At 43.8% G+C, this 21,370-nt stretch overlaps 1 protein-coding gene and 1 long non-coding RNA gene across 2 annotated transcripts in view; one reads left to right on the top strand and one right to left on the bottom strand.

Moving 5' to 3' along the window:
• Window positions 1-6: 6 nt before the first annotated feature.
• Window positions 7-20,799, bottom strand: rasl12 (RAS-like, family 12). Its single transcript, XM_073033190.1, has 5 exons — window positions 20,308-20,799; window positions 19,732-19,788; window positions 17,782-17,855; window positions 11,483-11,673; window positions 7-3,596 (listed from the first exon to the last, which is right to left on the bottom strand). Exons 1-5 carry the CDS (start codon window positions 20,429-20,431, stop codon window positions 3,206-3,208), a joined length of 837 nt encoding a protein of 278 aa, XP_072889291.1. The 5' UTR covers window positions 20,432-20,799; the 3' UTR covers window positions 7-3,205.
• LOC140718905 (uncharacterized) overlaps window positions 19,009-21,370 on the top strand; it is a 29,224-nt gene continuing 26,862 nt past the window's right edge. The window contains exon 1 of the long non-coding RNA XR_012096829.1: window positions 19,009-19,106. This is a non-coding gene — a long non-coding RNA (uncharacterized lncRNA). The remainder of the gene's footprint in view (window positions 19,107-21,370) is intronic.

Here is a 21,370-nt window from a genome sequence, read left to right as displayed (position 1 = left end):
ATCTTGCCATGTTGTTTGTATTTATAAATTTCTAGCATATTTCAACATTTGTGGTGTAAAGTATCAGTTTTCATTTAAATAAAGTTTTATCAACATTTCTTGTTGAAGTAAAAATATTGTGCAGTTTCTTTTTAATTACTTGCACTCCAATTAGACATGTGACACTTAGTGGAGCAATTTTGCAGGAAAGTTCTTCCTTTTGGTGCTGTCACTGACCATCATGGTGATATCAAGGAACCAAAGTTAAGGGGAGATACGTGCTCATAACCATCTGCAAATAGATCAATAAAGTAATAGCCATAGGAGCTTCATATGGGACAGCGTATATTAGTGTAATGTTGTAAGGCATGTAAATAGTAGAGACACAGAGGACTGCAGATCTGGAATCTAGACCAAAATGAAGCAAACTGCTGGAGAAACTTAGCAGGTTAGGCACCGGGAAATGGACAGCAGACATTTTGAATTGAAGCCTTTCATCTGGAAGGGGAAACAGTGCATTGATCTAAACAGGGATTGCCAACCTTTCTAATACCCTGGACCCCCACCCTTAACCGAGGAGTCCATGGGTCCCAGGTTGGGAACCCTTGATCAAGTGCTTTAAAAAAAAAAGCAAATCAATCCTGAGGTTTCCCATTTAATGTGACAGACAGCAGGCTTTGCTTTGTAGGGGAAGCCTTACGAACATTTGCCTCCACTGAGTCAATAGATATGGTGAGGCATTTGTGCCACAATGGTACACGTATTTTAAAAAAGTAGAGCAGCCAATTCAATTGTTCATTGAAGTGCTCTTACATGCAGATTTAACAATGACACAAAGCAGCATGAGTTTTGCAACTTCACCTAAATGTTTGTGCTGTTTCTGAGGATTTGAAGCATCATTGTACTCTAAGAAGGCACATTTGCGATCCCTGTAAGAGGCTTATTATATGTAGCTGTAAATTGCATGAGCATCTTCCTGCTGTTACAGAGAGTTAACAAAGACTCTGTTGGATTAGTCATTGTTATTGTTGGATTTTGTTGGTCATCTATTAATAATAACTCATGTTTGAGGAAAGATACGAAATTTCAGCTGAAATACAAGAAGCAATTATATACCTGGGTGAGAACAAAGAGTCCACAAAATATTACTCAAATTTTATTAATCCAAACAAAATTTTGTTTCTCTCTCATATTATTCAAAGAGCAACTGAAGAGAACTTTTGAAATATAGTTGTTCTGCCAATCAGCAAATATATTCAAATATACTGTTAACAAAATATATGATAGCCAGCTGGTGGGGTAGTGGCTTCCGCACTGGACTTGGAGGTGAGTGGTCCAGATTCGAATCCTTGCACACTTTCCATCTATGCTCGGCTGAGTGATGAGTTACCAGCTCAGCCTCAACAGACAAAAGTGCTAAAGAAATGGGAAGGGTGCTGCCCGATGCACCACAAGACGCAGAAAGGAACAAAAAAAAATGATGAAAGAAAAATTGTGCTGTTTCACTTTATGGATGAAACATAAGTCAGCAGGCATCAGGTGCAACACATAGAATACCATAGCAACAGTGGAAACTACTTAGTGGGAATTACAGGTTGATATATTATCATTGGTTAATTGCCTTGTTTGTTTGACAAAGGATACCCTAATTCTAACTTCAAAATGAACACTGGTTACGAGTATGCAGATAAAATCACTGTCGGATGTTAAATGAAGTTGTCAAATACAAAATAACAACCTAGAGTTGTAAGAATATGAATAATTCTTTTCTTTGAATAACTGTCTGATCTTAGAAATGAGTTTGTTACTTATTAGTATTCAAATTATGAGCAGCGTTGTTCTGTAAGCACGTGTCCACTGGGAAATGCATAAACACTCTTCCAAATGTTTAACTCCAATTTCTTTGCCAAATTATATAAACTCCTGTCTTGGGATTATTCCACTGGCAACACAATAATGAAGGGTCTCAGCCCGAAACATCAACTGTTTATTCCTCTTCAGAATTTTCCCAGCATTTTGTGTGTATTGCTCTGGACTCCCAGCATCTGCAGAACCTCTTGTGTTTATTAGTGTTTCACTGGCCCTTCACCTTTGCAGGATCATCATTCTGGAACTTCCTTCCAACCAGCTCAGTGGGACCACACTCACCACAACGTCTTCACTGATTCAACAAGATTGCTCACAGCACCTTCACAGGATGTTAGCAACACTGGCTTCAGTCCATCTTCAGCAACAAACAAAACTCACAGTTCAGAACATTTGTGAACTTGTTGAGCTTCTGTGTATCTTCTTTATTATTAAAGCAGAAAATTTTGATTTTTTTGTGAATGACAAATTTTGAAAAATAAATGTAATTTTCAATGTCGATCATTGACAAGCTCGCTCGCTCCACTGTCCTTATTACTACAGTCATGTTTACATCTCAAATGTACTGAGAGAGTATCCTTGACTTCCCTTATCGTCTCCTGTCTATGCAGTGTTATTTTCTTCAGATTGTTGGGAAGATTCCACATTCTTTCATTTACGGAGTGAATTCCTGCTGCAGATTCTACAACCGCCGTTGTCTATAAACCCGGAACAGGCCCAACCAGCAGCACCACCCGGCAGTCCACCCATTCAACCCTAACCAAATTTACAATGACCAATTAACCTACTGTTAACCCAGCTGGTGGTGTAGTGGCATCCACACTGGACTTCAAGGCGAGTGGTCCCGGGTTCGAAACCAGCAAGCTCCTCGCACGCTTTCCATCCGTTGAGCGTCAAACTAGAAACGCGGCCTTGTAAAAAACAGACGAATGCTAAAGAAACGGCAAGGTTGCCACCCATTGTGCAACAAGGCATGGAAAGGAACAAAAAAAAAAATTGACTTTCTAACCACTGCACCTTTGGACTGTGGGAGGAAACCGGAGCACTTGGAGAAAACTCACGTGGTCATGGGGAGAATGTAAAAACTCCTGTTCACTCTGATAATTTTTTCCGGAAAGCACTGGCAACCATCAAAAAGATACCATTGTGGGCGACTTACTCATTTTTGAATCCATAAAACCTGAACCCAAGGTGACGTCAATGCCGGATGAATGGTGCACTCTCAAGTTGGTTAATATAATAAAGGTTTGTGACGGTTTTACTTCCACATATACCATCCTTAGAACAAGATATATGACCTACCTAGTTGGTAAGAGCTGGTTACATTGAGCTTTATTATTCAATGTGATGGTTAACATTTTTAAAATATCTTGAACCCTTTAAGCAAGGTTAGAGTGGGAGTCCTCCGCTTGCTTTGAGCCCTTGCCGACTTCACGGTGACAAGTTTGGCTGAAGTGATGGTGGGAATTTCCTTGTAGGTGGCAGTGGAGAGACGCTGGGTTCCGAACGCGGGCGGGTGGTGCTTAACGGCGTGGGCAAAGGCAGGGGGGTGGGGAGTGCCCAGCACGGGCCTTTCCTCGGAAATGAAGAGCGGTCTGACGGGAAGGTGGCGCTCCATCTCTCGCCTCACCTCACGCACCAACTCATGGAACACGTGCTGTACAGGCTCAAAGTCCAAGCAGGCAGAGACTTCATAGAAGGAGCAGTTATATTTGGATGCCAGTGAGAGTCCATCAGATTTGCTTACTTGCCTGAAAAAAAAGTCAGAGCAGATGTGCTTGTTCAAAATGCATTAGCACTGCAAGTTAATAAACACCAAATACCTAGAAGACTGTGAAACATCAAAGCTATCTAAAATAAGGATCTTAGAATGCAGATTGTTTTAAATGACTGTTGTGCTCTCAGGAACAGCGCTTTGATCATTTCTGATACTCCACTTAAGACAGGAAGTGTTAATGTGATTGCATACAGAACATAACCAAAAGTTTACATTCTAAAAGTCTGAAGGCGATGATGGTATACGGCCTTCTCCAACCCTTTCTCCATTTTGTACCATAGCTTAGACATGGCAAAGTTATTTCTCATGGTAGGGGATTCTAGGACAAGAGGGGATGATGTTAGGATTGAAGGACGTTCATTTAGAACTGAGATGCGGAGAAGTTACTTCAGTCAGAGGGTGGTATATCTGTGGAATTTGTTGCCGTGAGCGGCTGCGAAGGCCAAGTCATTGGGTGCATTTAAGGCAGAGGTAGCTATAATCTTGATTAGCCAGGGCGTGAAAGGGTATGGGGTGAAAGCAGGGGAATGGGATGGCTGGAAGAATTGGGTAAGCCTATGATTTAATGGCAGAGCAGACCCGACAGGCCGAATGGCCTTCTTCTTCTCCTATATCTTATGGTCTTATTATTCCCAAGACTGCAAGGTTAGTTTGGAAACTTGTTTGCCTGAGTTTGCAAGAAACCACAGAGTTGTGGACAAATCTCAGTACATCATGAAAACCAGCCTCCCACCACCATTCCCCCCCCCCCCCCCCCACCCATGGACTTCTATAAAGCAGCCAACGGGGCTTGACCGTGTGCAGCCCTGGATCTTATTGGAAACCAGGGAAGAAATCACAGAGAACACACACAAAATGCTGGTGGAACACAGCAGGCCAGGCAGTATCTATAGGAGAAGCACTGTCGACGTTTCGGGCCGAGACCCTTCGTCAGGACTAACTGAAAGGAGAGATACTAAGAGATTTGAAAGTAGTGGGGGCACTTTTTAGTATCTCTCCTTTCAGTTAGTCCTGACGAAGGGTCTCGGCCCGAAACGTCGACAGCGCTTCTCCCTATAGATGCTGCCTAGCCTGCTGTGTTCCACCAATATTTTGTGTGTGTTGTTTGAATTTCCAGCATCTGCAGATTTCCTCGTGTTTGCTCAAGAAATCACAGAGGCTGTTATAGAAGATATTTGTTTCATTCTTAGCTGCTGGTAAAGTTCCAGTACACTAGAGGGTGGCTAAAGTTCCTTTGTTCAAGGACGACAAGGACAGGCCAGGAAATTACAGGCTGGTGAGCCTGACTTCAATTGTAGGGAAGTTAATGAAGGGAATTCTGAGGAACAAGATCTACCATCATATGGATAGTCAAAGGCTGATCAGGACTGGTCAGCATGGTTTTATATGTGGGAGGCCATGTCTGAGGAATTCTTTGGATTATTTTTTAAGAGGTATGTAAGGGGATAAATGAAGAGCAGTGGATGTTGTCTATATAGACTTTAGTAAGGTCTTTGATAAGGTCACACGTGGCAGGCTGACTTTGGAAATTTAGGTCACATGGGATTCAAGGGGAGCCAGTGAGGTGGATTCAGAATTGGCTTGACGATAGGAAGCAGAGAGGGATGGCTGAAGGTCAATTTTCTGACGGGAGGCCAGTGACTAGTGGGGTGCCCCAGGGTCAGTGTTGGGACCTCTGTTATTCATTGTTTGTGTAAATGATATGGATGTGAATGTGAATGAGATGATCTTGCTGATGATGCTAAGTCAGGAGGTCTTGTTGATAGTGAAACAAGTTACGATGAATTGCAAAAAGATCTTGATCATTAGGGCAGGGGTTCCCTCGGTTAAAAAAGTTGGGAGCCCCCAAGGTAGGTAGATGGGCTGAGGAATGACAACTGGATTTCAACTCAGATAAGTGCCAAGTGATGCATTTTGGACAGTCAAACCAAGTCGGACTTTCATTTTGAATGTAGGCCTCCATTAGTCTTGATAGACCATGGATTTGTGCCTTGGAAAATTTCCAGGGCGCAAGCCTTGGGCAGGGTTTTTTTTAATGGAAGACCAGCAGTTGCCCAAGCTGCAAGTCTCCCCTCTCCATGCCACCGATGTTGTGCAAGGGAAGGGCATTAGGACCCATACAGCTTGGCACCGGTGTCGTCGCATTGCAATGTGTGGTTAAGTGCCTTGCTCAAGGACACACAGCCTTAGCCAAGGCTCGAACTAGCGACCTTCAGATCACTAGATGAACACCTTAACCACTTGGCCACACGCCAACACAACATTTTGAATGGCAGGGCACTGAGGAGTATTGTGGGAAAAGGGGAATCTGGGAATACAAGGGTACAGTTCGCTGAAAGCAACTATGCAAGTGGATAGGGTGGTGAAGGATATATTTACTATCTTGGCTTTAGAGCTTTAGAGTATGTCACAGTTATACAAGTTGTTGATGAGGCTGCACTTGGAATATTATGTATAATTTCAAGATTTCAAGATGGCGGCACGACGCAGCTTGCAGTGGCCACAGTGATATGTAATTTGTTATTTGTCAAGCAGGGTGCCGTGCACAATCCTAATCTAATGAAAAACGGACATGGGAGCACGGAGCATGGAGGAACATCTGGAAATCTCCAGGAAGGCCCTCTTTGTTGCTGCTGCTGCTGTGAGGTCCCGGTCTTTGCTGAGAAGAACAGGCCCCCAGTCCTCGGGGTCACGTTGCCGGTGGCCATTGGCGGGGGCATCTTAATACGCTCGGCAGAGGATGGTGCTCGGAGAAGCTGTGCCGGAGGGGATGGTCGGAGGCTTGGAGGTTCAACTGACTCAGAGCCCACTGCGGTCAGGTCGCTTTCAGTGTGTGCTGTGTCTGCGAGGCTGGGATCGACGGAGCTTTCATTGTGTGCTGCATCTTCAAGGTTGAGTCAGGCGGCGCCATGGAAGTCCATAGCGGGGGTATTCCCTTTTGCCGCTGGCTTGAGATGACAAGTCTATCGGGACCCTGAGGACTTGTGGAAACTGTGTGGTGGTTTCTTTCGAACTTATAGTCTTTTAACATCTTTGGACTATTTTTACCTTGCCCATGGTCTGTTTTTTAATCAAATTATGGTATTGTTTGCACTGTTGTAACTATATGTTGTAACTATGTGGTTTTGTGCAGGTCTTGTAGCTTTAGTTTTTGATCTTGTTTTGTCTGGTGGATGTGGAGCTCCTTTCCGGGCAACGCGCTAAGATGGTAGCGCAATATTAATACGCAGCAGCCTCTCCGGACTCTGGATTGGGGATTGCCAAACATTATGTGGATTTTCTGGTGTAGTCTATTTTGTCATGTGCTTTGTTGATACCATTCTGGAGAAACGTTGTCTCATTTTTTAACTGCATTGCATCTGTGGTTTCTAAATGACAATAAACTGAATCTGAATTTTGGTCACCCTATCATTCTCAAGCTGGAGAGGGTACAGAAGAGATTTATGAGGACGCTGCCTGGACTAGAGGGGTCAGAGTTATCGGGAGAAGTTGGTCATACTGGATCTTCATTTCCTGAAGCAACCTCATAGAAGTTTATAAAGTCATGAGGGGTATGGATAAGGGGAACTAACATAGCCTTCTGTGCAGGGCTGTGGAGTCCAAAACTAGAGGGTACAGATACAAGATTAAAGGGGAGAAATTTAAAAGAGACCTGAGAGGTAACTTACTTATTTACACAGAGGGTAGTGAGTACCTGGAAAGATCTACCAGAGGAAGTGGTCGAGGTGGGTGCAATTGCAACGTTTAAGAGGCATTTGAATAGGTACATGGAAGGCAGAGGCTTAGAGGGTTAAGGGCTGAATTAGTGCAACTGGACTAGCAGGCAGGATGCAATAGTTAGCATGGACCAGTTGGGCCAAAGGGCCTGTTCCTATGCTGTGTAACATAGAACATAGAACACAGAAAGCCTACAGCACAATACAGGCCCTTCTGCCCACAATGCTGTGCCGAACATGTACTTACTTTAGAAATTACCTGGGGTTAGCCATAGCCCTCTATTTTTCTAAGCTCCATGTACCTTATCAGGAGTCTGTTAAAAGACCCTATCGTATCTGCCTCCACCACCGTTGCCGGCAACTCTATGATCCCTATGACTGAACATAATTGAAGACCCCTTCCACTTCTGACATTCACTCTGTTCACCCTTCCCATTGGGCAGAAGATAAAAAAATCCTGAAAGCAGGGACTGTACAGCTTAAGAACAGCTTCTATCCCGCTGCTATAAGACTATTGAACGGACTCCTTGTATGATAAGCTGGACTCCTGACCTCACAATCTACCTCATCATGACCTTATTGTCTGCCTAGAGTCCTCTCTCTCTCTCTAACATTATATTATGCATCCAGTTATTGCTTTTCCCTTGTACTACTTCAATGTATTGATGTAATGAGATTATCTGTATTGATGGCATGCAAATCAATGTTTTTCACTGTACTTTGATAATATGACAATAATAAGCCAATTCCATTTCTCTCAATTCTCAAACTCTTTGACATGTGCGGCGTGCTAATATCTTTTCAACCTCATCCTTGAATATACTTAATGACTGAGCATCTACAATCAGCTGAGGTAACGGACTCCAAAGATTTACAACTATTTGCATGAACAGCTTTATGAGGTTTAAGAGTTCAGTGCAGATTTATAGAAATCCTGATGAAAATTTATAAAACACTTCATCTCCTGTTTGGCTAGCTTCAAACCTAATAGTATGAACACTGATTTCAATAATTTCTAGTAATTCCTCTCTCCTCCCCTTCTGCTGTTTTTCATTCCTCATTCTGGCTCCCTTCGTAATCTTTCTCTTCTCCTCACCTGCCAATCACCTCCCTCTGGTGCCTCTCCTCCTTCCCTTTCTCTCATGGTCCACACTCCTCTCCTATCAGATTCCTTCTTCTTCAACCCTTTATCTTTTTCACCTATCATCTCTCAGCTTCACACTTCTTCATGGCTCCCACCCAAACCCACTTGGTTTCTGCAATCACCTGGCAGCTTCCCCATCACCCACCTCCCTGCACTTTTTTTTATTCTACCTTCTGCCCCCTTCCTTTCCAGTTCTTATGAAAGGTCTCAGCCCGAAGCATTGGTCCTTATTTCTCTCCATAGGTGCTGCCTGATCTGCTGAGTTCCTCCAGCTTTTTATGTGTGTTGCTCTGGAATTCCACCACCTGCAGAATCTCCTGAAGTTATAGAGGGCAACATCTGGCAAACTGGAATATATAGCTCTAGGAGCCACACTTTAAAGTCTTTAATGATTTTAGAGATTTACTAAGATTATTCCTGGCATGAGGGACCTTGGTCATATAGATGCATTGGAGAAGTTAGGGCTACTCTCTATGGAATAGAAGTATGAGAAGTTTTGGCAGGAGATTTTTAAAGTGCTATAAAGTGTGGATTGAGTAGATAGCGAGAACCTGTCTAATTGATTACAGACGAGAACTGGGGGCCAGTAAATGTAAACATCTGGCAAAGGAACAACAGTGTCGTGAAGAAAAAATTTTTTTGCCCAGTGAGCAGAAGGATCTACAATGTATTGCCAGGGTAGGAGTGAAAGAGATCCAACTGTAGCTTTTTCCAAAGGGAGAAAGTGGGACAATCTGAATTCTTTAGTTTAGACCTGATATGACTTCAACAAGCCAAATGACCTCTTTCCTTGTTTTAACCACCTGTAATTCTAATCTCAGTCCTCAATCATGATATAATATCCCTTCATTTAAAACCCAGCTGCTAAAGGAAGAAGATCTCAATTCCTCTCAGAATGTTATATGTGTCATTGAGATCATTTCTCATTCTTCTAAACTTCAGTGTGTGTCGAACACCTTACTCGGTCTCCACTGATACAACCACCTCTTCATTCTCCAAATCAATCTAGTGATTCTGCAGTGCACTGACCTCCACAGCATACTGTTAGGGCATTTTTGGGGTTACATATATAGCAGGTAACTTCAACAACTAACTTTAGCCATGAACCTTCAGATCTGAATATGGACTGTAGATTAAATTTAAAATGCAGCTCTGGATAATGTGTTCTTAAAAATCGTGAACCACAGTTAATTGGAATGTTGATTAAATTCATTATTTAGGTGTCTGTAGTGTGGGTGCAAAGAAGTGTGAAGGTTGTGTGCAGTTCAAAGGAAGCATTGTGGATGGATTGTAAGTATGGAATTGTCCTTTGATCTTTAGCATATAAAATGTTGTATATTGTTGAGTCCAGCGGGCCTCTTCCTCTGAAAGGCTCCCAATATGATGCCTGCTGTGTATCATTTTGCTGAATAAAGAGACTACTTCATACCTACCAGATACTTCTCTCCTGTGGCTTTATTCACATTACAACAGGCTCCTTTAGTGCAGGAAGCAAAACTGTAATCAGTACTCCAAACATGATGTATCATAGTCCTGCACAAGTGCTAGAAGACATCCTGAACCATGTATTTCTACCCCTTAGAATGAAGACCAACGTGACCTCTGCCTTCCAAAATGTTGCACCTGCATGTTTACTTTGTGCCTCCTAAGTCAACACACTTATTTACACTAATTCAAAAACTTTCCATTTTGTTGCCCAATGTATATCCTGTAATTTTCTCATATTAAGACTATCTTCCACCTTTTTATATACAGCAAAGCAGATTCTTTTCAGAGAATGATTCTCCAACACTGTTGCATCATAAAGTAAAATTAAAATGAGTCATAAATAGTGGCCTAACACATTGCTCTAAGAAGCAGGAGATATCTATTAAAATAATAGTTTCTATTCATAACTATCACTCATGATTGTGTTATAACAGCAGCTGTCTGTGAGGTGGGTAACTGTTTCCAGTTACACCACAAACTGTGGGTTGGTCACCTCCCAGTCTGCTTGGTGAGGAATTATGCCTGGTTCCTAGATGACCAACAGATAGAAGCAATGAGATATTAATAGATCAGGATGTAACTCTCAAGGACGTTCTGTTTTCTAGTCATCCATACTTATGCACCAACGATTTGATTTCACTGTGCTTATGAAGCTGATGAGTTATGGCTTTGACAGAGCAAGGCTTGCAGTGTCAAAGGCGATGACTCATCAGCTTTACAAGGCAAAGTTCCAATTCTTCTTTAACTTCTTCCATTTTAACTTGACTCCATCTCTGGCAATCATGTGACTACTGGAAGCCACATTATTCCCTGTGACCAACCTTCTAAAAGCAATTGAAAGAGGCAAAATAAGTCTCAAGGAAAGGCACAAGTATAGAAGCCAACTCAAGCTGAGTGGCATGGTAGCGCAGTGGTTAGCACAACGCTTTACAGTACCAACGACCAGGGTTCAATTCCCACCGCTGCCCCTAAGGGGTTTGCACGTTCTCCCTGTGACTGCATGGGTTTCCTCCAGGCCAAAGACGTATTGGTTGGTAGGATAATTGTGTGTTGTAAGTTGTCTCGTGATTAGGCTAGGATTGGGCAGCTTGGCTTAAAGGGCGATAGGGTCTATTCTGTGCTGTATCTCAATCAATCAGTCAGTAAATGAATAGCTCAAGCCTCCTCTGTGGTTTCAACACTTGTGACTCAACTAACCAACCAGACTCAAATCATTTTCCAAAGTGTTGCATATTTATGTGGAGGCTTAGATGTGGCAAGCTTTCCTTACTCAAAGGGGTGTTACGAGCCTGAGGTATCAAACTGGAAGGTGTCAAGAAGATATTTGCAAATTTTGAAAACTTTAATACTTTATCAAAGCCTGACTGCAGATATGAGGAGGCTGTTTCCATTTTCAAGGAGATGCCCCAAATTGGTGTTCATTGTCTTGGTTATCAATGAAAACATCGCCAGGTAGACCATTGCTCCCTGGGTGGATGTCCCTTTAAATCCCTGCATTAGAACATCTCTTACCTGTACCTCTCCATGTCCAGCTTATTACCCAGAAGGATAATCGGATAGTCATGTGGTAGTCCTTTAGTATGGCTAGAAATGATTTCCAGATAATCCAGGCATCCTTCAAAACTCTTCCGATTATCGATACTGTAGACAACGATGAACGCATTTGCCCAGTTCAGGTAACGTTCAGGGTTCATCGGTTTGTCCTAGTTTGCAAAAGATGAAAGTTTGTTCATCGTTATATTGGTATAGCTCTACAGGAGCAAAGAAATACATGACAGTGCCCACGCTCTGTATGCCATAACAGATGGGATTTCCTGTGGCCACTCATTTTAATTCTGCTTCCCACTCCCATTCCAACATGTCTGCCCATGGCATCCTCTACTTCCACAAGAGGCCGCTCTCAGGTTGGAGGAGCAACCCTCATATTCCATCTGGGTGGCCTTCAACCTGATGTTATGAACATCGATTTCTCCAACTTCTGATAAATTCACCCCTACTCCTGCTCTCTTTTTCAACTTCCCATTCTGGGAAAACCTCTTATCCCTTCCCTTCACCTCACCTGCCCATCACTTCGCTCTGGTGCCCCTCCTCCTTTCCTTCTTCCCATGGTCCACTCTCTCCTATTATCAGATTCCTTCTTCTACAGCCCTTTACATTTTACACCAGTTAATTCCCTGTTTCTCACATCTTCCTCCTCCCTCACCCACCCACCCACTCCCTCACTTGTTTTCACCTATCACCTGTCAGCTTGTACTCCTTACCCTCCCCTCCACCCTCATATTCTGCCACCCTCCCCTTCCTTTCCAGTCCTGATGAAGGGTCACAGCCCCAAACATAGACTGTTTATTCCCCTCCATTGATGCTGACTGGCCTGCCGAGCTCCTCCAACATTTTGTGTGTATTACTCTGGATTTTCAGCATTGCAGGATCTTTTCTGTTTAATACATGGCAGATGCCCGTGTCAGCACAGTGTCGCAGCAGGGAACGCTACTGGCTCACAGCTCCTGTGACCTGGGTTAAATCCTGATCTATAATGGAGTCCATGTGAAGTGTGCTCATTCTCCCTTCAATTGTGTAGGATCTCCAGGGTGGTTTCCTCCCTCTTCCCACAGTTCTACTGGCTGCTGGGATAGCTGGCTACTGTAAACTACTCCTGGACTAGATACAGTAGGTGGTGGGAAAACGAAGGGAAGATAATGGTCACATGAGAGAGAATAATTTGTAGGGAACATGAGGGGTATAGATAGGGTAAATGCAAGCAGGACTTTTCCACTGAGGTTGGTTGGGACTACAACCAAAGGTCATGGGTTAAGGGTGAAAGGTGAAAAGTTTGAGGGAAACATGAAGGGAAATATCTTCACTCAGAGGGTTGTGAGAGTGTGGAATGAGCTGCCAGCACAAGTGGTGCATGTGAGCTCAGTTTCAAAGTTTATGAGAAGATTGGATAGGTATATGGATGGTAGGGGTATTGGAGGGCTGTGGTCCCGTTACGAGTCAATAGGAATAGGCAGTTGACATGGTTTCTGCATGGATTAGATGGGCTGAAGAGCCTGTTTCTCTGCTGTACTTCTCTAAGACTTTCAAACTTCATGACTCATAAGTAGGAGAATAGGATCAATGGGTTTTCTCTGAGAGCTAGTATAGGCTCACCAGGCCGATTGGGTCTCTGGTCTCTGCATGTTCAAGGAAATACCAATGAGTACAAGCACACACACACACAGACACACACACACACACACAAACAGACAAACACACACACACACACACATACACACACACACACACACACGCACACAAACCACACACATACACACAAACACACATAAACACACACACGCATGCACACACACATACACAAACACACACACAGACACACAAACACTCACACGCACACACACACACAGCCAAACACACACACACACTGACACACATACACACACAGACACACATACACAAACACACACACGCACACACACAGCCAAACACACACACACACACACACAGCCAAACACACACACACACATACACAGACACACAAACACACACAGACAAACACACACACACACAGACACACATACACACAAACACACACACACACACAGAGACAAACACACACACAGACACACATACACACAAACACACACACAGACACACACACACGCACACACACACAAACACACACACACACGCACACACACACACACAGACACACACACACAGACAAACACACACACACACACACACACACACAAACACACACACACACACACGATCATTGTGGACTTCAGGCATGCTAGGAACCACACTCACATTCCCATCTACATCAACGGAGCTGTAGTGGAGCATGTATCAAGCTTCAAACTCCTTGATGTCCACATTTCCGAGGATCTCACCTGGTCCCTGAACTCCTCCATCCTGATCAAAAAGGCGTAACAGCACCTTTATTTCCTGCGGAGCATCAAGAATGCTGACCTCTGTCCCAGGATACTGACGGACTTTTACCACTGTACCATTGAGAGCAGACTCACCAACTGCATCTCAGTGTGGTATGGCAATTGTCCCATATCGGACCGCAAAGCACTCCAGTGTGTGGTGAAAACTGCCCAGCGGATTATCGGCACCCAATTGCCCACCATTGAGAACATCTACCATAAACACTGCCTGGGCAGACCAAAAATCATTATCAAGGATGCATCTCATCCTAACCATGGACTTTTTACTCTCCTCCCATCCGGTAGGCACCACAGGAGCCTCTGCTCCCGCACCAGCAGGCACAGGAAGAGCTTCTTCCCTGAGGCTGTGACCCTGATGAACCTCACATCACAGCGCTAAGCAGTATTGTACCCATATTGTACTGTCTCAGTACTTTTATATTTGTGTGCTGTAGCACTTACTTTTATTTGCAGTTATTTTGTAAATAACACTATTCTTTGCAGTTCTGGTTAAATGCAACTGCATTTCATTGGCTTTGTATCTGAACTCGGCACAATGACAATAAAGTTGAATCTAATCTAATCTAATGTAAACACACACACACACAGACAAACACACACACAAACACATGCACAGACACACAGACACATGCACAAACACACACATGCACAAACACAGACACACACACAGAGCCAAACACATGCACACACACAAACATGCAAACACACACAAACACATGCACACACACACACACTCACACAAACACATGCACACACACACAGACACATGCACACACACACACAACCACATACACACAGAGTCAACCACATGCGCACACACACAAACACATGCACACTCACAAAGGCAAACATGCACACACACAACCACACACACAGTCAACCACATGCACACATACACAAACACATGCACACACACACACACAAACACATGCACACACACACACTCACACAAACACATGCACACACACAAACACATACACACAGAGTCAACCACATGCGCACACACACAAACACATGCACACACACACACAAACACATGCACACACACACACACACACACACATGCACACACAAATACATGCACACATACACACAAGGCAAACATGCACACAAACACACACGCACATACAGAGAAACACCCACGTGCCAATGCATACACATGCACACACGCACACACACATACATGTACACACACACATGCATGCACAAGTACACAGACACAGACACAGACACAGACACACACACACACACACACACACACACACACACACACACACACACACACACACACACACACACACACAAAACAGATCCGCTTTTTCAAATGCAGGGAAATCAGAGAAGGAATAGATAAAGTCGGGAAGGCAGGACCGAGAAGAAAGGTGATTATGGGACAAATACAGTAACATACAAACTAATGCTCACTCTGGATCTGTATTCTTTTGAGTTTAGAAGAATGAGGAGTGATCTCAGAGAAACATGCAAGAGCTTAAGGGAGAGTGACAGGACAGAGGTTGTGGTGTTTCCAGTAATGGAAGAGGCTCAAACAAAGAGATACAATTACAAAAGAAGGGAGCACTTATTTAAACCTGAAGTGTGTATGAATTTCACTTTGCAGAGCACAGTAAATCTCTGGAATGCTCTACCCATGAGGGCTGTGGAGATATTAAAGCGGAGGTAAATAAGTTTTTAAGAGATCAGCGAAGGAAGGCTGTGTGGCTCTGTGACTGATAAGGGTTTGAGGTTTGGTGCTAGTCAGCCATGATCACCTTGAATTTCAGGATGGTCCTGAGGGGTCAGGTGGTCTAGTCCCACTCCTATTTTGTTTTGTTCTTGGAGGAGGTGAAGATGCAAAATAATGATTTAAAACCACCAGAGATAGAGATAGTGAACCATTGATGGAAATGCTTTTTGTCTATAAATGTTGAATTTAGTGTTGAGTTGGGAAAATAACAACATGTGTTATCAGAAAATCTGCATTACTATCAGCCTTATATTGAACTGCACTGTAACAGAGTAGGAATTCATGGACAGAGAGGGGTCAGAGAGCGGGCAGGATGGAGAAATAAACTGCCAAGTGACTTGCAGACTGACCAGATGTGGTCACACAACCTGTATTTGATCTCCCCGTGTTGATGGTATCACATCACAAGCACAATGAACAATCGACCAGACTGAAATTCATGCAATCGTTGGATCACATAAACATAACGATGTCCCTCACATCATAGTTGGCAGGGTCTTGAATTCATCTATTTCATTCCCCCATTTGCACATTTAACCCTTCTCGCCATCTCCAGAGTCAGAATTAGAACGTCCATCAGTTTACCTCCATCACCTTCACTCTCAACATGAGATCATCACCAAACGCACCCTCCGGCTTGCTCCTCTGTCCTTACAAAATCGTTTCTCTTCCCATTGCATCTTCCACAGCAACCAGTTTCAATTCCTGCCCTTTTACCTTTCAGACACCCTTCCAAGTAATCACAAAACATTCATCCTGGGCTTAACCACTCTTCAACTATGTAAGATCGATAACCAGAATTCTTTCTTCTGTTTTAACTTTGTGTGGATTTTAAAAACTATCTAATCAATCGAGGATGATTTAAGAGCGAGGAATGTTAAACTGTTTTACTCCGCAATACAGTGCATTAATTTAATTTAAAACAAGATTTTTCTTGTCAGCCGACAAATGTCAAACCCGCCATGGACAATCCCAAGGCCGACTGCAAAAGGGGGCAATCCTATAAAAGCCCAGAGCTATAGAAATGCTAACAGAAGCTCATAGGACATCGACCCTGGGAGATGAAGGACCTTTGCCTCGAAAGAGGGTGGACTACACCCAGGGACAAGTTGTAAAAGTGGCCTGGGACAGAGGATGCTGGAGAGCTGCTGTTGGCAGTCCATGCTCCAGTAGGGGTGATGGACTTAAATGAACAATAAATGTCAGGAACACGAGTGAATCCGCAGATGCTGGAAATAAATAAAAACACAAAATGCTGGCAGAGCTCAGCAGGCCAGACAGCATCTATGGGAGGAGGTAGTGACCCATAGATGCTGTCTGGCCTGCTGAGTTCTGCCAGCATTTTGTGTTTTTAAATGTCAGCAAACAAGCTTGGGAAACTTTGAACATGCAAGTAGAAAAAGGAAATTTGAAAATCAATGGTCTTCCTATAACATCATTTTAATTTATCATAATAAGAAATCAGTTTGTAAGAAATTTATTGTGTAATGAATATTATAATCTCCATAAAGTGACCACTGGCTCCAGATTATTACAAACTCTAATTCCACTTGGAAAATGCCTGTGACATATTTGTGCATCACTATCTTTGTTAAATGGCACCTGAGCTGAAAAAGCTTATTGTGTAATTTTGAAGAAGAAAAGGATAACTAGAAGAGATGTACTGTAATGATTTTTCTTTTCACATACAATACTTAAAGAATATAGAAGAAAAAAAACAATACTTCAGCGGTTGTGTAGATGGGGGTAAACATTACCCTTCCTTCTGAACTGCAAATGCTGATAACACTTAGAAAAACTATCATGTCATAAAAACTATCATCGTTTCAATGTAATAATTGGTTATGACTGTATCTTGTACAAAATTATCTGACTTTCAATTGCAAAGGTAAAAGAGTAGTCTTATGGTTGTGTTTTCTGGCTTTAAATTAATTAGCCTAAAAAAGACTCAAAATGTTCAAAATAAGTCATTCTATTGTCTACTTAAATGTTGTTTCTTTAGCCGTATGGAGCCCTAAAAATGAATGGTTCAGTTATTTGATCTGTACAAACCTATTACCATATCTCTGCCTCATTTATTCTTGTGATTACAAGGTCTCCTTCTGCTACATTACCTGATCAGCTGTATCCATTATTTTTAAGAGAACTGACTGGTGATCCACATTTTCTTCAGTACTGTAGGTATCCTCTGCAACGGAACATCAGCAGCACTTGTCAGTGACGAGACTATTGTGCAATTGAATCTGAGCAAACTTCCAAGATTAAAGCTTCAACATTGCTTATTGTCATTCCTCAGTACACAAGTGTAAAGGAGAACAAAATGACCGTTACACAGGATCCAATGCAGAATAAAAACGCACAATAATCTCAAACAACATAATTTTAAAAATCACAATAAATATAAAAGCAATCCAATAAAACACAAAGTGCTAGTAACTGTTATATACATAGACCAATAGTATGTACATAAAGTGATACTAGGTGTGTATGCAGAGGTGGTTGACTGGGTAAGTGGGTTGGAGGTATTGATCACACTGACCCGTTGGGGGAAGTAACTGTTTTTGTGTCTAGTAGTCCTGGTGTGGATGTATGTATATGTCCTTAATGGTGGGTAGGCTGCTGCTGGTGATGCGTTGGGCAGTTTTGACGACCTGTTGTAGAGACCCCTGTCCCACCACAGTACAGTTTCCATACCACACAGAGATGTAACAATGTAGGATGCTCTCCACTGTGCATCTGTAGACGGTCGAGAGTAAAGATGTGTAGAGACCAGCTCTCTTTGGCCTCCTCGGAGAGTAAGAGATTTCAAAAATGGAAGAACAAATTTACGAATGGCGCAAAATGGTTGATCTATATTTTGACTTGGAATGTAAAGTAAGTTTTTTTTCTGAAATATGTCAAAGCTGTGTAGTGCCTTTCCTGATGGGAGTGGGACAATCACTCCATTAGCAGAGTGGGTGGGATCTTTCATGATATCGTGGCCCTTTCCAGGCACCAGCGTCCTTTTATCTTGACCATAAGAGAAAGCATTGGGGTTACACTAATTACAGAAACAGGTCCTCCGATCCTTTTAACCACACTTTAGAGGGAAAATAAATCAGCCACAAATGATTGGCAAAGCAGACTCAATCTGCCTAAAGGCCTAATTCAGCTGCCACGAATTGATGCCTCGCTGATAACCCCTGTCACAGGTGCTAGGTGAGCTATGTCAGAGCATCACACCACCCACGGCAATGGGACAATGGCGGCCCACACCCTTCCACACAAACTACTTCATCCTCTCGTCTCCAAAACGCCGAATACCTCACGCGTGCCGCAGCAACCTCACAAGCTCGCCACGTGACGAAACGAGGGCAATCTAGTGGGGTTAAAAAGTCAAATGGTGCCGGAAATGTGAAATAAAGGACAAAGGCGCTGGACGGGTCAGGCAGCATCGACGGTGAGAAAAGCACGGTTAATGCGTCAGACTGTTCGTCGACTGACCTTTAAAGCATTTTTCTCTCCACAGACGGTGCCCGGCCTTTCATTATTCGCTACTTTTAGCTCAGAGGAATTTGTTCAACTGCCGATAAAATTTACTCGTCGCCAAAAAATGTTTTTCGAGTCACCGCTTTAGACTCAGAGAGGAACCAACATGAGCCAAATGGAAAACACTGGGAAGCATTATCACGTCTGCGAGGCTGTTCGGGTACAAGACTTGGTCAGTGCCAAGCTGCTTTTCACGCTGGCTGCCAGTCTTGTTCCCCGGCCGCCGTCCTGGGCAAAGTTTGGGACACCTTGTGATCGGCCAGAAGTTTCTGGAGGCATTGCGGGGGTTCCTACCCCGAGTTCCGCGGACCCCTCGGGGTCCATGGCATAAAAATGTTGGGGACCCCCGCATGACTAGAGATTTCCCTCCAAGCTTTGCACTTGATATCAGGGAATGTGTGTGACGGGGTGAGCGTAGAAGTAACTTTTCTCTGCACCTCAAGATGTAACTTGCTAAAGATTTCCTTAAAGTTAAGTTTTACAAGTTGAGAAATAAAAACGTGCACCTAGAAATGAGAGAATTGGGCGGCACTTACCCAAATACGGATCATACTCGCTTATGAATCGTTTAGTGAGAAACTTCACGGTCAGAGCTGAAAGATCAGAATGTTAGTGTTTAACTTCGCTTGCAATGGTGTGGGAAGTTTCAGCTCTGTAAAGTTAAACGGCGTAGATCAGGGACGGAAAAGGCGCCCGCTTTCAACTCCCAAGCGCGGCTTACATGCTGGAGGAACTCAGCGGGTCGAGCAGCGTCTGTGGGGTAGGGGTGGGGGTGGAATTGTCTACGTTTGGGGTCCAAACCTTGCAGCGGGACCCAGCAGAATTTCTTTCTCCCCACAGGCACTGCTCGACCCGCTGGGTTCCTCCAGCAGGTTGGTGTATCGCTCCAGATTCCAGCATCTGCATCGCCAAGGATCGTACCCGAATCTTCCTCTGATTTACCGATACTCCTAAATTCCCACTCTGTAGTTAGTTTATAAGAACTGAGTCCCAAAGGGTTCCGACCCCTCCCGTCCCACTCCCCCTCCCCAACCCCAGTTTGCGGTCGGATTTGGAAATGTCCGCGCCCCGGGGTGTGAGAGCTGAGGTCAATGGTTACGGTCAGAACTTACCGGATTTCCCGGATCCAGCGCAGCCCAGGATCACGATGCTACATTCCGGAGTGAGAGGCTGGGCAACCCGCTCCTGCGCGGCGGGCAAAGTGACCACTCTCACTTTCCCAAACATCGAGGACATTATTTCCCCGTTTTAAATCATGGCAACTTTCACCTGCCTGAGCTCAGCACCGCTCCCACCCCCGCCCCTCTCAGACAGTGCCCGTCCGCTGGGCTCAGAGTCCCAGGCTGCAAGCAGGGTGTTTGCCAGCATTGTCCAGGGTGCCGTAGTTTTGAATCGCAGCCACGCTCCTTGTAAGGAAGTCGCCACTTTTCGCCTTTACGTGAACATCTGCTCAGAAACAAAAGCCGAACCGCCCGGACGAATAGCTGCGGAAAGACAGATCAGAGCCAGCTGACCCGCTTTGGTGACCAGGGCATGAATTCGGGGGCAAGAGCTCCCAATCCCAAATCTCACTCATTGTAACAGAGAAACCTCTCCCTCTGTAGTCCCGGCACCTCGGTACTAAGCAGAAACTCCGACCAAACTTCAGGAGGATATCTCCGCCCCCAAGCAGCAGTTAATGTCGACTGGGACAACATATGCCGGTCAGACAGCGCCCCACTCCCCTCCATAGATGCTGCCTGACCCGCTGAGTAACCCCAGCGCGCTTTGTGTTGTTCCATGTTCTAACGTCTTCAGTTTCTAGGGTCTCCATCGGGGACAGTAACTATTTCTTAATCCAGCATTACAGCCGTGTTCACAAACCCGCTGACAAATGGTCCTAATCAGTCTCTCTAAAACTCAGGAATGATCGAATATAGAGATTTCAGATCACCTTTTGAAACGGCGTCACTGTGACAATCAATTACCCTTTTGAGGGATCACAAAATTACATCTCTTATAATCGTAACTCACTTACGGGAAAATACTCAACAGGTCAGACAGGTTGTGGGGTGAGGAAGGTTTTTGATTTTCACTTGTTTGCATGTTCAAGTTTATTGTTGTTATCACAGGTATACAATTCCATGAAAATTAACTTTTTTACAGCAGCTCAGTACATTGCAGGGTGAGGGCAGA

The sequence above is a fragment of the Hemitrygon akajei genome, chromosome 30 (genome assembly GCF_048418815.1).
Source record: "Hemitrygon akajei chromosome 30, sHemAka1.3, whole genome shotgun sequence".
In the NCBI taxonomy this organism is placed as follows: domain Eukaryota; kingdom Metazoa; phylum Chordata; class Chondrichthyes; order Myliobatiformes; family Dasyatidae; genus Hemitrygon; species Hemitrygon akajei.
This window is presented reverse-complemented; position numbering and strand designations above follow the sequence as displayed.